At 39.9% G+C, this 16,054-nt stretch overlaps 1 protein-coding gene across 6 annotated transcripts in view; it reads left to right on the forward strand.

The window, feature by feature from the left end:
- Nucleotides 1–15,139, forward strand: part of LOC129236891 (SH3 and F-BAR domain-containing protein DDB_G0274695) — a 188,077-nt gene extending 172,938 nt beyond the window's left edge. For 4 of the 6 annotated variants that reach the window (XM_054871178.1, XM_054871180.1, XM_054871179.1 and 1 more), the window contains exons 4-8: nt 8,912–8,997; nt 9,066–9,291; nt 9,363–10,112; nt 13,344–13,454; nt 13,555–15,139. In XM_054871178.1, the coding sequence (XP_054727153.1) occupies nt 8,912–8,997; nt 9,066–9,291; nt 9,363–10,112; nt 13,344–13,454; nt 13,555–14,298 (1,917 nt within the window). In that variant the 3' untranslated portion in view covers nt 14,299–15,139. Of the gene's footprint in view, nt 1–2,695; nt 2,997–6,680; nt 8,667–8,911; nt 8,998–9,065; nt 9,292–9,362; nt 10,113–13,343; nt 13,455–13,554 lie in introns of those variants that run through there. The other 2 variants (XM_054871176.1, XM_054871175.1) reach the window with 2 other exon arrangements.
- Nucleotides 15,140–16,054: the final 915 nt, after the last annotated feature.

The raw sequence follows: 16,054 nt of genomic DNA on the forward strand, positions 1-16,054 counted from the left end.
TTACGGGATTAATGATAGTGATTTAGCGTTTTTCGTCAATGAACCGGCGATAAGCCCAACCAATGGGTTGATTGATGGGTTGGTAGGAAAATCATTGGCTTTGTTGGTTTGTTGAGCGATTGTGTCAATAAAGCAAAACAAGTTAAATACATGTGCGTATACATACACTCATACATACATATAAACACATATGTATAGAGCGCTTAACCCTACAGTAGTCGCGCCCCTGAAACTGACGTAATTGGTCGCGCGGTCTACATATGTAATCCATTTTAAAATTAAAAATACAAAAGATAAATATTTAATTCTTCCATTGCTTTTGTTTTAAGTATTCTTGTTATTGTTTAATTTATTAATATTAGTCAAAAATAACATAAATAAACTTTCTGTTCTTACATAAAATAAATAAAAACCAAAACTTCATTTTTTAACAAAAAATTAAGATACTTCACAAAAGTATAAAATATATATAAAATAACCAGAAGATAATTGAGATGTTTTAATTGTTTTCGAAACATGACGAACATACAGTCTTGGAATGATCAGGACAAATGCATTTATTGCAAGCGTTACACACTTTACGGGTGCTTTTATTACGGGCCCTTCCCCAATCGTAGCAACGACCGACGTAGTTATTGTGCGTTGGACCTTGATGACTTACAACTTGTGGAAGATCCAAGAAGTCTTTTATTTTAAATGTCAGTGTTCTAGGTAGCGTGGTAAGTGTTAATGTTTGGTGAGCCAGTGGTTTCATCCAAGACAAGGCTAAGTCTATGAGAAAATCACGCCTTTTGACATATTCATAGTTACTGTTTGCAGTGTAAATGCATAATGCGTTGAGAGCATTGAGGTTTACAAGATTATAGAACTTAGTCAGCGGCCACCTTCTCGAATTCCTAGATACGTCATAAAGAGAACACATTTTGTCAACCAGATCAGCGCCATTTTAAGTGCGATTATAGTATGTTATTATTTCCGGCTTTCGTTGATCTCCGGTGTCAGTATCCGGATCAATCGCTGTATCCTTGTGCATTGTAGACATGGCTATTATCACTTCGTTGGCTTTTAATACATAAGAAACCAGAGTATATGGAGAGTGGAGCATATTGGATTGCCTCTAGCTATTCTAAATTCCCGGGGAACTTCTCTTTTATCTTTTCGAACGGTAGCAACCATTGTAATTCCATTATCAAATCATTGCTTTGCTATTTTCAGAGAGGAAAACCAATTGTCCATAGTAATATGATATGTCTATTCAAAATTGGTTGCACCATTCTCATCACAATATCAAATCTCTCGTCGCTTAACCGAAATGGACCTTCGGGTTGTTGGCCGGCGTAAATTTCTAAGTTATAGGTGTATGGGTAATGAACATCTGCAAGTGCAAAAACGTTCAGTCCATACTTAGCAGGTTTATTTGGAATATACTGCTGAAAAGAACAACTCCCTCTGAAGGACAAGAGTTGTTCGTCCAAAGTCATTTCAGCAGAGTAGCATACATATGTAAATATTATAAGAAAAGTTCCACAAAATTGAAAAATGAAAAATTATGCCAAAAGTCCACTTTTATTTACAAAGTATAACTAGCTATTAGCATAAAGCCTAATTTAAAATACTTACGTAATCGGTCGCGCGGCATACATGCGTAGACCATAAATTTCACGAACCTCTAGCGACACAACTGCACGCGACAATTAACAGCGGAACACTGAGAGTGACTCTCAATTTGTTAGTTACAAGTAGCAAAAATCTCCGATGAAATCGATGCACGATTTTCCAGAAATTTAAAATTTAACAATGGTGGATTACATATGTAGACCGCGCGACTACTGCAGGGTTAACAATTTTCAATTGCACGCAAAACATCCAATTTTTCCAACACCTTGTTGCGGCCATCAACTGCCTTTGCAGAAGTGAGTGAAGTCGGCTGAAAAAAGGGTGAAAATTTTTCAGGTTAAATACCGACAAACAAATAGTGCAGAAATGCAAAAACTAAGCAAAAGCCGCACAAGAGAAAACCTAACAATGAAATAAACTGTCACAAAAGCTAACCAACTGAGTGGACGTGAAGCATATTGAACAAAAAAAAACAAAATAAAGCAAAAAAAAAATACATAGTGAAAAGTAATAAAAGCGAGCAGCAACATTAGTAATTTCATTTTATTTCTTTTTCTAATTGACCGCAAAACTAATAGAATAAAGAAGGCAGAAAAAAAAATGCTTACCAATGAAGAAATCAAGTGAACTTACTACGAGTAGCACAGGATCTATTAAAAGCAAACGACTGCAGAAACAAAATAAAATAAAAAAAATATTACAACACAAAACAAACACACACCTAATTGTTGTTGTTTGGCTTACTGTGCACCTAAAGAATTGACCCAATGCATTACCACAGCCAGCGTAAAAGGTTAAAAGGCCAGCAAAACGGTGCAACCACGGCAACAACAACAACAGCAGCAGCAACTACTCCATCAACCACTACTTTAACAACTGTTGCTGCCACCACCAACGATGCAACTAATCTAAATTTCTCACTGCTGACAGTTGGCTTCTTGTTGACTATTGAAGTCTTTACCTGCTGTTTGCTCTTCTTCAATTATCTGCACAAGCTACAAACAACAACAACAACAACAATAGCAAAGTGAAGCTTTATTGTAAAGTGATGACAACTACAAAGTGAATTGGTGGCGGCGGCCGCTTGTGTGATGGCGGAATGTGCCGCGGGTCGAAGGTGATTGAGACCAGTCGCCATTGAGAACTTAAACTTTATACGAGTATATGTGTGTGCGTGTGATAAAAATGTGATGCAGCTTTTGAAGAGAAGGTGAAAGAGCTAAACTTATTTGCACATTTTTCAATATGGTTTCTTGCTAAGTGAATTTGGCTTAGTTTTTCGATGCGTGAAATGTTAAGAAAATGCTTTAAGAAAAAGAAAAAAATCATTTAGTCAAGCAGGAGCTACTAGATAGCGTTTGAGCGTTCTTACGAATGAGGTATGTTTGTGCTGAATTCGAAAATCAAAGACATTTTGCATGAAGCATGCGACTGGCGCTATGAATTTAATACTGTTTGCGGTCAAATGCAAGACATTTTTGTTTGCATGAATGCAAGTTAAGTTAATTTTGCAAACATATGCAGCAACATTTCATACTTCTAAAACAAATTTTGTATTAAATAATAACAGTAATAAAAAAATAATAATCATAATGATATGTATGTATATAAAGACACTCGGCGCGTACACTCTTCCTGTGTGTTTGTCCGAGCTTCTCCTCCTATTTGTGCGTCTTTATGTTGTTCCACAAATGGAGGGACCTACAGTTTCAAGCCGATTCCGAACGGCAGATATTTTTTATGAGGAGCTTCTTCATGGCACAAATACACTCGGAGGTTGACCCTTCCCTGCCGAGGGGTGACCGCTATTAGAAACAACTTGTTCTTTATTTTGGTGTTTCACCGAGACTCGAAGCTACGTTTTCTCTGAATTCCAAATGGTAGTCACGCCCCCACCCATACGGCTACGACAGCCGCTTTACAATATTTTGAGATAGTCCGGTAGCCAAGGGTCATATTGACTTCATCATTTCATGCCGACTGATTTTAATACTGAAGGCAGACGCCATCCAATGGATGACGAAACCAACCGTCAGCTGGTCCAGTAGCAGTGGGTACGTGCGTGGGATGTTGCGAAACGTGTCGAAAAAAAATTTTTAGCAACTCATTTAATACCGGCTGAAATTTTGTTTTGTGTATTGTTGACATTTAGTAGAATAAAAAAAAATAGTCAGCTGCGCCGTAGAGGGGGGAAAATACGTCACGTTTCCACACGTTTCGTACCCTCCCACAATCACACCCACCGCGGGTGCGCCAGCTGACGTTCACTTTCGTTATTCATGAAAGCTAAGTCACAAGTATAGTCAAGAATTTAACGGTATAAAAACATAGTCCAAGATCGACCCCTGGCTCCCGGACTAAGATTGTTGAGATTTACAAATGTTTGAGACGGTTATTTAGACAAGGTTGGTTTTTGCTGTGTTTAGGCTCATAAGCGCGAATCAACTTAGCTGTATTAGTGGAAGGTCTACGGTTTGGAGCCTTGCAATTTTTTCTGCAAACTGTATTGATAGCTTTAGGTCTGGATATCAAGTAAAAGCCAACTACACTGACTTTTTCATCGCTTTTGATAGAGTCTCTCATAAAGTTTTGGATTCCATTCCATCTTCCTAACTTGGATAGCATCATATTTATCTGATAGAAGCTACTCAGTTGCACTGGAAAACAAAACTTCCTAGGTAAATTTTTCCAGGTATCGTTTGGTGTGCCTCAAGGTAGTATTATCCACCCACTTCTCTTTATAACCTTTATTTGTTAAATAAGTTCATGTTTTCACTTTTCGAAATTTCTCTATTCATATTCACTATTCATATGGATTATATAATTCCGAATGCTTACGCTATGTTAGCCTTTGTCCGGCGTAATTGTACAAAAAGTTGCGTATGGCATTTGTTAGGGCCCCTTTAACTAGTCATAAGTCATATACAAACTCATAGATACTTATACTTATGAAGATAAAAGATCTCAATTTGAAGATTCGACCACTGGTATCTACAGAGTAGGTAATTACATACCTTCTTGAATTCAAAAAATTTGCCAATGACATTTGTATACACACTGAGCATACAAGATCGAGAATCGCCGCTGATCTTCGCGACGGAAGCGCATGTGTTAGAGTCAGCGCTTTCCATAAGTGATCGCAAGATTAGCGGCAAGACCGACTTAACGTCTTACGAGTTAAATCCAGGATAAGAAAAATAACACAACGCGAATAGCAGTTGGATCAGCAGTGAAGCTTTACGCAGCTGCGATATCTAGATAACCAAACCTCATATCACCGAACTGCTTTTTGGAAGGAACCGAATATTCCAAAAGCCTCAAAAAGCAAAGCAATTTAAAGCTGAAGTCTAGAGAGTGTGCAGTGCGTAAGAAAAAGTTCAACTACCTGAGCTTGAGCTGCTAAAAAACCCAAAGAATATTTTTTTTAGAAAATTACTGACGACTAAAAAAATTTCCACAAGAACATTAGAGAATACAAATCCAGATTCTAGCAACATTTCCTAAGATTATGGGTATTAATTCACACAATTACAACAATAGTAACAATATTAAAATGAATTATGTTTTCTATTTTAAGGGGACAGATACCTGTAAACGGCCATATTTTCCCTGATTTTCATAAAAATTATTTAAAATGGAGAAGCCAATATATTTTTTTCAAAATTGGCGTACAGTTTATTTATGCATTAAAATAATATACAGTTTTTTTTTTTAATCATTTAAAATTTCGGATGTACACTCAATTCTTCCAGAAAGGTCGCAGCGGGGCTTCTCAATCGGCGGGCAGTGTAGCATCGGCGTCAGTGACCTGAATACAAAAAACCAAAAAATTTTTTTGTTTATTAATGTCATAATTTCTATATGAATTAAATTAATAAATGGAAAAAAAATTCGCGGAATAAAATGCTTCAAAAAACAAAAATTGATTTTGGGGCGAATTTTCCTACTATTTTTGCTTCGAAAAAATTATTTTTTCGAAAAAATTTTGAAAACTTGAAACACATAGAAAGTAATATCATAAAAAAGATGTGTGTTTCAGGGAGATCGATCAATAACTTTTCGACTTATCGTGGACGCCAATTCGAAAATATAGTTTTGAGAAAAACGCGTATAAAGTTTAAATACATGAAAATTCCTCTCCCAGCGCTCGAACGCAAAGAATAGAGTCGTCACGGTTGATTATCTATAATATAAGAAATACTTAAATTTACGTTCTAAAATTTTTTTGACATATTAACATTTTATGAAAATAACAAAAAAAACATTTTTTTTCGAAATTTTAGAGGTATCTGTTGTCCCCTGAATACTTTTGAGAAATATCACACGCTTCACAGTTACTAATGATTTGTTCTTTGTTCTAAATTGGATTTAAAACATATACATTTTTTTTTGTAATTTTAATTGCCTAAAGTTACCTAAATATAATCTAGGAGCAAATATCATGAATCATATGAAATAAATAAATTCTGGTATAAAATCTATTGCCCACAAAATTAAATGCGCTCCAAACGCAGAATTTCCATCAAATAAAGTCTACGCAAATGGTTAATACAATTCGCACTTTTCTTAAAAATTTTTAATACAGAATTCTGCTCTGCAGGATTTTAAACATCATAATTTCGAGTACAGAATTTTGTATCATACAAATTTTGTACTCAACCCACTTTTTTCGCGCCCAACTGTACATTTGGTTGTTACTTCTTGTAGGGGTAATTATTAGATAAGAAATCATGAGTACTGAGTGTAAGAAGAAGGCAATTTTTTACTGCGTTCTGCGAAAGACCTTTACTTCAATGAGATTCTGCTAGTTACATCAATAACAAATGAATTAGAACGTAACATTTGAATTATCAGTTTTTATCAGTTTCTAAATTCAACTTTTAATTAATTACTTAAGTACTTACTTGTGAGCACATAAGCACGCATGATTCAATTCAAATTTCAATTTTCTGCACATCGTTGACTTTAGTAGCAAAACAAAACAAAAAAATAACAATAAATAGTAGAAATGTAACAAAAACAACATTATATCTATGTATTTTTTACGAACCTCAATTTCAAAGGTTAATGAGCGCAGCCCTCGAAGTAACACAAGCGTCGCAGCCAAAGTGGACATTTTAATCTGCGTATTAATGCGCATTAGTGGCAGCGGTTAGTAGTTGGAAGTAAGGAAAATGAATCGTTTACGCACGCAAAAATTCAAACTAAACACAGAGGCTAGTAATAACAACAACAACAATGAAAATAGCAACAGCACCGTACCTACCAGTGGCCTACTCAACAAGTTGACAAAGCGTTACTCCACGCTCAGTCATCGCATTACGCGTCGCCATAATGCTGGCCGCAAAGGCAGTTCGCCACAGAAAGTCGCCTCAGGCAGTTACGATATGAACGGTGCGCATTCCGATGATCATCGTTTGGAAATTGGTGCACCAGTTTTGATATCGACCACAACATTGGACGCCGATCGTTTCGATGTGAGTGAGGAGCGCCTGCGCCAGATTGGCGGTGGTGTGGCTGCCCCCAGTACTATGGTGCGCACCATCAATATACACTCCTCCTCACCGTATATGCCGTCATCAGGCAGTGAGACGGAAGTATATGCAGATGCGCTAAGTACGCCGCCTGTAACCGACGAGCCAGCTGAGCCGGCTGGTGAAGAGGAGGAAGAAGAATATGAACTGGCTTTGAGTACACCAAAGCGACCGCCAGATGAGGTGGTACCGGCTAGTTTGGTCTCGCGTCCGTATCTGCAAGTGCCAATATTTCCCGTACCAGAAAGTAAGCGTCATCAAGATGAGTCATCCACTTCGACAGAATCACCTACGAACAGTGAGACTCAGCGTGGTATTGATGTGTTGGTGTTATCACCACCCAAGCCGAGAATACCGTCGCCACCACCTAAACTGCGTCGACGTCAGCACTCAAAATCAGCGCAGAATTTGCATCGTGCTGAACTGCAGATTTTTCTGGAGAAGACACCTTCGATGACTTGTGATTTGAATTTGACTGCTCCTGATCTCGAAAACTGTCGCGATTTACCGCGTTTACCAGAACTTTTTGGTGTCAGCAAGTGCAGTCTTGCACCCTCCGACTACGAGGATAATAACGATGCTGATAAGGAAAACTCATCGCCTTCGGTAGAGCTATCGCCACTACAATGCCAAAGTGATCCGAACACGCCAATGTGTGCTGAGCAAAAGGTGTCGGGCTATCTGTCACAGCAGCATCATTTCAAAAGTGTGGACTCTCTGAACATGCGGCGCACGAATGGAAAGCGACGCGGCGTTATTTTCTCCAGCAACACTTCGATCAATGAAAATGGTTCGAAGAATAGTCTGACCAGTCATGCCAGCACTATTGAAGAGTTCGATTTGAAGTCCGTTAGCTGTCAAAGTCTGAATACGCAAACTTTATTTGTGTCCATTGCTGAACTTAACGAGATTACGCGTCAGATCAACGAATCGGAGGAATTCAACCAGGAAATCGACTTAGAATACTGCCAACATCGCGACAATCTGAAGCCCAGCGAGCGTCGAATTACGCTTCTGAAGAATAAGAATTCGCGGCTGATCAGTTTTAACAACAATAAAGAGAAGCTGAGGAAAGGCTGGCATGGCGTGAAAAACTGGTTAGGCGAAGAGAGTACGAAGTTGAAGGAAGTGGTGCAGAAGCAGGCGACCTTACAACGCGTCGCCACTTCGAAGATGAGCCTCAACAATTCCGAGTGTCGGCAGTCACCTTCGGTGCATAGCAGCGCGTTATTGCGCAGTGGTGGCGGCACTAGTCGAGTGAGTGTACCTGTGTTGCGTGACAGCGACACGAGCGCCTGCAGTAACAGCTTGATACAGTCACCTAGCGGCGCGGCTGGAACAATAATATCTAGTCCAACGTCTGCTTTTGGTGTGAGTACAGATCATTTGGTGGATGGAAGTTGTGTTGGTGGTGGTGGAGGTGAAACGGAGCAAGAAAATGATCTAGAGTCTTCAGTTACCCAACGGCCGGCTGATGAGACATCAACGGCTACGAAATGTGCCAAACTATTAGAGGTAAGTGGAGAACTGGGGACAGCGATTAGCGAAGTGTCTTGTGTTGTGCAGCTGCTACATTTTAGGAAATAGTAAAGAAGCTATCAATCTAAGGCGGCGGTCATATCGCTAGTCGACTACATTCATTTAAAATTATGGCATTTTTAAGTATATTTAAATTTATATTCGTGTTGTGGTTTCCAAGCAAGTTTATGCATTGTCTTACAAGCAGAAATATTAAAAATATTTGTTGTTTACACTTTCAGGGCCAAAATGGTTTCGAAGAACTGCGACGTTACGTGAAGCAAGGTGGCGACTTCGGAAAAGAGCTTATAATGATATTACAAGAAAGGTAGCTTATTTTATTTGCTATTCCTAGATTCTTTAAAATCTTTATTTTAATTGACTGCCCTTTCACAGAGTTGAGTGTGAAACTTTATACTCAAAATCTCTCTCGAAAATGGCCAACAAATTGAACAAAGCTTGCCGTGAATTGCCCGGCAGCATCGCCGATGCTTGGCGTGGTGTGGCTACCGAAATGGAGAATCGCAGCGACATCCATCGCCAATTATCAGCATCACTCACAGATGAAATTGTAAAACCACTCAAAAATATTATCGAAGCACATCACAAAACCAGAAAGTCGGTGAGTATCAGTTATAGAAAATTGCTCCCAAATACTTCATTAATAACTTTTCCGTCTCTTTACCCAAATAGGTTGAGAGCAATGTCGACAAGGCGGCTCGCACGCTAGCCGAATGGCGTGTCAGCGAGGCCAAGGCCAAGAAGTCTTCACACACAGCAGCACGCGAGAATGAAAAGCTGCAAGATGCTCTGTTGGATGTACGAATACAGAAATCTCCGTCCATTGCATTGCTACATCAGGGTCCCAATAAACTTGCTGCCGAAAAAGAGATCAGATCAGCCGAAAAGGATTGTGCCAAATTGGATAGCAAACGCAAGAAAGCCGAGGAGGCCGTAAAGCGTGCCGATGTCGAATACTATACGCTCTGTATACGCGCCGAACGCGCTCGTGTCGATTGGGAAATGGCCGTGTTGCGTGGCTCCTCGCTGCTGCAGAATATCGAGAATCAGCGTTTGGTTAATATGAAAAACTTTATAGCGAACTATTCAGGTCTAACATCCAATATGAATCCGATTTTGGACGGTTTAATGCAACGGCTGCAGCCGCAAGTAGATGCTTGTAATGTGTCGAAAGATATGCAAGTGGTAAAGAATATACGCCGCAATTCCGAGGGCCCCAGCGAACAATTATTGCCTGATTTCTATTGTGAACACACCACTTTGGCCATGAATCGGGAGAGACGCAAGCATGCGCTCATCAAGTTGCTGCAACTGGTCAAGGCCGACTTGGAGCGTGAAAGGCGCTCAAGAAACGGATTGAAGGGACTTTCGAAATCGCTGAACAATCAGGACAATCAGAATATCACCGACAAGTTGTATCATGTGAGTGACATCAAAATATCGCATTTTTACTGACTCGTTCTTTTGTTGCGGATATTGTAAAGAGGTAAAGTGGCTTAATCTGGGCAAAAGTGTTCTGGTTGGTCTTGAGAAATTTATTTGTTTTTCCGACTTACACATTGCTTAATATTCGGAAGTCCTGTTTTCGATCTCCTCTCCCGTCTTGAAAGATCAATTGATGAGAAAGGTCTGCGAATGAGAGATAATGGAAGTACTCGGAGTACTTTTGTGCAATAAAAAACCGACATAGAGGTGTTTTTTTTACAAGGAGGAAGCATCGAAAGCCTAACCCCGTCAGTGTGGGGCTTTAACCCGAACTAAACCTCCTAACATCAAAGTACCGATCGCCCCGGTACAACCGTTAAGTATTCGCCGGGAGGCGGTGTGAGCACTAAGCTCAACGTCCGTTATTGTCCTGATGAGGACATAGAGGTGAAATCCGGAGTCCGAAAATTAAAAAAAAAGAATGTGAATTTACGCTTACCAAAGTTTTCCAGGGATGTAGATTAGATTAGATTACATTTTTTGGAGGTTGGACAAGTCCAAGTACTCAATAAGGAAGACCATTGTACTACACCCGGATAGGTTACAGTGGAAGGAATAGAGAGACAGGATAGACACAGTATGGGTGGTAAGATGGAAAAATTGGTTTGAGGTCATTCTTCTGCGAATCTTTTGGATTCATTAATCATCTTAAGAGGAAGAGTATAAACCTCATCCATACTCATTTCATCTCACCCCATCAGCCGAAACTTGATTCTAGAAAACGCTGGTCAGCCATAGAGAAAATGCTTTACAGTGTCCTCGTTTTCCAGGCAGGTCAATGATTCCTATGGTAGCTATATGTTGACCACAAGTACTCTCAGGTCCTTCTTAAAAAGGTTTAAGAGAAAGGGTGATAATTTTCCAAGGATCTAACGCCATTAAGGGTGAAATGAAGTATTATGGTAACATTGCCCAGTACTTCATACATTGCCTAACCTATAAAGTAACTTCAGCTTCCAGTAAATTATCATCTTCCACGGGTCCCAAACTAAGAATATTTTGATGCTAGTTTGTTATGGCCTCAATACGATATAAACAGCACGCTTAAGGTGATAGGAATCCCCCGCCTTTCAATTTCCAAACTCATTGCGGTGTTCACTGGTCACTGGGTAATGGGTACTTATGCGGAGAAGCTTGGAATTCCGTACAACCTCTACTGCAGAAGCTGTGGGGAGCCTGCAGAGAAACAGATTGTTGAACACTTTCTCTGCAAATGTCCGGCTCTGGCGGCTAGGCGCTTGAGATTCCTTAGCGTGCCCTTTGGGGCAGCCTAGTTCCCTTTTCTCTCCTCCACTACATCAACAGCACTGGATGGCTGTAGACGGTTTTCTCTTCCTTAAATTTTTTCGCAGGTAGTGGTCCACATTATGGTATCAAAACGGCACGTAAGTGCTACTTGTAGAGTATCTGGGGCACTCTTGCCATCTAACCTACCTACCTACATTATTATGCTTCAAATGGTAAGCCAAAAAATTTTTTACTGTCATTTTAAGGTTTGTGAGAGCCCTTTTATCTCGCAATCAAATCGAACTTATTCCAGAGATGCACAAATTCTAGAGGTCTTTGTCGTGTATTTTTTGTCTACGTTTATCGTATTTTTTTTAGAGATTTATTTTCCTAATTCGCATCAGTGCTCGCAGTGGCAGTCAATTTGATAAGTGACAAGTGGCTGGCGCTCAGAATGTTTTGCGCCCTTCCTCGACTTGAGTAGATAAAATCAAGAAGCTGTTAAAAAATCTCAAAGAAGATGCCGTTACATCCATAAAACTCATTGCTTTGTGTGCACTATTGGGTCATGAAGTCATTAGCTCATATCTTTCCGACTTGTCCACAGCTGCTAGCTGCTACATTGGCGCTTGCACCGTTTTTGGTCGTTTGACTGAAATCCTCCTCCTATTTGTGGTGTGCGTTTTGATGTTGTTCCACAAATGGAGGAACCTACAGTTTGTCCGAATGGTAGATGGCTTTTTTATGTGGATCATTTTCATGCCAGAAGCTTGGCATTGCCTGCCGAGAAGCGATCGCCGTTGCCGCCTAGGTTTCAAACCCGGGCACTAGCTTATAGTCACGCATCAACCCATTCTGCTAGCTCGGTTATAGTCTCATACATACCTCGAAGCTGAGATAAGAATCTGGCTCGTCTGCGAAGCTTAGTGGATTCAAAGTAATTCGCGTAGTTTTCGGGTCTTTAAATTTCCGTGCATGTCCAAAATTTTGCAAATATGCCACCCATCCATTGGTTAATATTCCAACATTTTTCTAGATAAGTGATTGTATTTTAAGATTATACTGTTGTGTTCTTTATGAAGTCGAACAAAATTTGTTCTTTATGGGAATTTTCCTAGAGGAGGCTATATTTTCCCTGCAATCCCCGCAGTACACAAAACGCTGTCTTTTTGATCTTCTATTTTTGTTGACAAACCTACTGGCCCAGGTTGTTTTCCCATCAGCACTTATAAGGTCGGGTTGTTCCGTTATTGTAGAACCGACTGTCGTGAAGTAAAGGGCGGCTGTGCCTTGCCGCGACTTTATTGGCTCGCTATATCTTGACATCCTAGGCCGGAAAAAAACTTAACTGAGTTGATAACGAACTCTCGGGTTATGCGCATATTTAAGGCTCTGTAAGCATGTCTTGCTCGTTTCGGACTTAATGTACATGGATTTCAAACTCATTTTGGAATCAAGGAACAGACGATATAACATTTTGGTTATATAAACTAGACCGCATAACTTAGCATTTAGTGGCAGTCAATCAGCACCGATTCTTTAGACGAATTTTTCTTCTGGAATATTTGGATTTCTTGCTGCTAATAAAAAATGAAACAAGTAATTAGCCCGTACACTTCTGCTGCTAGGTGTTAGGCTGAGCTTTTCCTCCTATTTACGGCGTGCGTCTTGATGTTGCTCCACAAATGGAGGAACCTACGTTTTAAGTCGACTCCGAACTGGAAATGGTTTTTTATGAGGAGCTTTTTTATGGCAGAAATACTGCCGGAGGTTCGCCATTGCCTGCCGAGGAGGCGACCGCTATTAGAAAACACTGTTTCTATCGTTTTGGTGTTTCATGCACCATTCGGCTACGTCTTCCTCTTTGCTGCTAATAGCGAGAAAGAAAAGCATACAAACTTATATTTACGAGTAGATATAATTTAATTTTCCATTTTGCAGATTCGATCGATGCTGACCTATTTAGAGGGCGCACGCTTCAAACTACACTCTGCGCTCTTGGAATTGGACCACAAGCCCAGATCATCACATCCCTTAGCGCAGCACATACAGGTAAGCGCGGCAAGCTAACAAGTTGGTTTGTCTTTCTAAGCTTGAGGCCGAGTGCATTTAATAACTCTCAAACGTCATACTGATTTTCATTCTCTTCCAGGTTACACGCGATCGCACCGGCCTCCAACAGAGCGTACTTAAGGTACCACTCTGGCTGAAGAATAACGATCGTATGAGTCAAGACGACAGCACATCTGTGCAAGAGAACGAATACGAATGTGTGCCTCAATCGAACAACTCATCGAACGCGAGCTGCACGGATCTCAGCAAGGATCTACTCGTACGCAAGTTCAATCGCAGCAAGAGCAACATTGAAACGCTCAGCAATAAGACACAGCTCTGCATTGCCAGCATTGATAAGACAAAGACAATACCAGCGAATATCGATGATCCGTATTGTGATCGTGGGCAGGCCGATGGTGGTTCGAATCAACAAGATTCAGATTTTGATGAATTCAGCTCGCAAGATGATGATGATGAGCAAATGACCACAACCAATAGTACGGGACGCAAAGAGCATAAAGCGATTATAGAGAAAAGCACAATGTTGGCAAATGGCACCGCAACGGCTATGTCTACGGGAATGACAGCGACGACGACGACGCCGCCGATGGTATACCAGAACTCGGCAGAGGTACACAATGGTAATAGCAATGGCACGCCGGTGATTCTGAGTAGATGTAAGGCTCTATACAGCTACACACCAAAATTATATGACGAGCTCGAATTGACGCCGGGCGATATCATCGAAGTGCATGCCAAGCAAGAGGATGGCTGGTGGCTTGGCGCCTTGGGCAATCATGTGGGCATCTTCCCAGCGACCTATGTCGAAGAGTTCGCATGAAGTTCGGTTATTAATTGTTATTAGGTTTATCTACAAATGTAAAGTAAAGGAGGCGCAAACAAACTGGTCTATAGTATGAAACAGACAAATGTGCATAGTAAACGAGGGAAGGCGGCTGAAAACGCAAAGTGGAGTTAAATGCGTTTACCCTACTTCTGTGTGAAATCGAATGCCGCCGCATTCCTCTCTTTTTTCTTTAGCTATAACTGGTCTTCCCTACGACTGCCAAAATGGGTTACATGTGGTGTAACCCCTGAGTCAAGAACAATAAGAAGTGTCCTGTCACACCCAAATTAATGCTAGGCAAAGATTACCCATACCTTATTGATGCCTTGAAAAATTTACAAAAAAAAATGAAATGGAAATAAATAAAAAATAAAAATAATATAAAAGTAGTAGTAGACGCCGAGTGCGGCGTGCGAGCTAACGAAATCGATTCGTCAATAATTTATAAAATACGTATATGGAATCTTATTGATTTTCTTTCTTTGAAATGTTTATTTTAAAAAGTAGTTAGTTTGCTAAGTTTTAAGTTGTTAAATTGAATTACTTACTGTGTATGTGTATGTATTTATATTTAATGAAGCGAATAATTAACTAAGTCCCACGTCAATAATAAATGTACATATGTATGTATGTCTGTATGTAGTCATACGTATTCATGCATACCTACTGCAAAAAAATAGGCGCGGCATAACGGAGTGCAAAGAAAAAGTGCTTGCAATCAATTTTTTGGAATTGAAATATTGTTCTGATACAGTACAGTTAACAAATATTAACACTTACAAATGTATTTACTTTTAGATTTGGAAATAAAATGTATTCTTTGAAATAATTGAAATCTGCAGAAAACTTAAATACGAAAAGGTGTATGTGTGTACAGTGGCGGCCAACATAATGGCAGCGCGACTTATTGCGAAGCCTTGATTCTTTATATAAGTATTGGGTTGGGAAAAAAGTTCGTAGAGTTTTTACTGAACTAACTAAGCAAACTAAATTGTAGTGTTGGAGTTGGCATATACAGGGTTGGCCATATTAAACTGACCCATGTGATTATTAAAAAAATATAGAAAAAGAAACATTTTTTTGTGTTTCATTGTGAAAAACATTTAATTTAGTTCAAGGAGATTCGTTTACATCACTTTTTGAATATGATATCGCGCAAGTGGTCGCCCTTAGCTCGTATAGCGTAATGTGCCCGTTTTTCGGCGTTTTCCATAGTTTTGGCCAGCGTCTCGGCCGATATGGCGGCTATTTCCCGTCGGATATTGGCCTTAAGTGCGCCTAGTGTCTTTGGCTTGTTGACGTAAACCTTAGATTTCAAATTACAGTAAAAAGTTATAGGGTTACTCAATGGGTCAGTTTAATATGGCCAACCCTGTATTCTCATAGACTTAAAATTGAAAGATCTGTGCGTCTCCCTAATGCTTGCAGTGTCTTTCAGGCGGAAATACTGGCAATTGGGGAAGCTTGTGGGCTACTAATCGCAAATCCCTCTTTTAAGGGCAATATCGCTATTCTTTCGGATAGCTAAGCTGATATACAGACACTGGGTTCAGTTACAACAACCTCTAAAGCAGTGGAACAAAGCAGGACTAGCCTTACCAGCTTGAGCGAGAATCACAAAGTTACCTTAATCTGGGTCCCGGGACATCGGAGGCAATGAAAAAGCGGATGAACTGGCAAGAAGGGGATCTGCCATGAATAACGCTCTTGCAGAATCGGTATTCACACCACTCAGTGCAATCAAGAATGC

This window comes from Anastrepha obliqua, chromosome 2 (genome assembly GCF_027943255.1).
Source record: "Anastrepha obliqua isolate idAnaObli1 chromosome 2, idAnaObli1_1.0, whole genome shotgun sequence".
Taxonomy (NCBI): Eukaryota; Metazoa; Arthropoda; class Insecta; order Diptera; family Tephritidae; genus Anastrepha; species Anastrepha obliqua.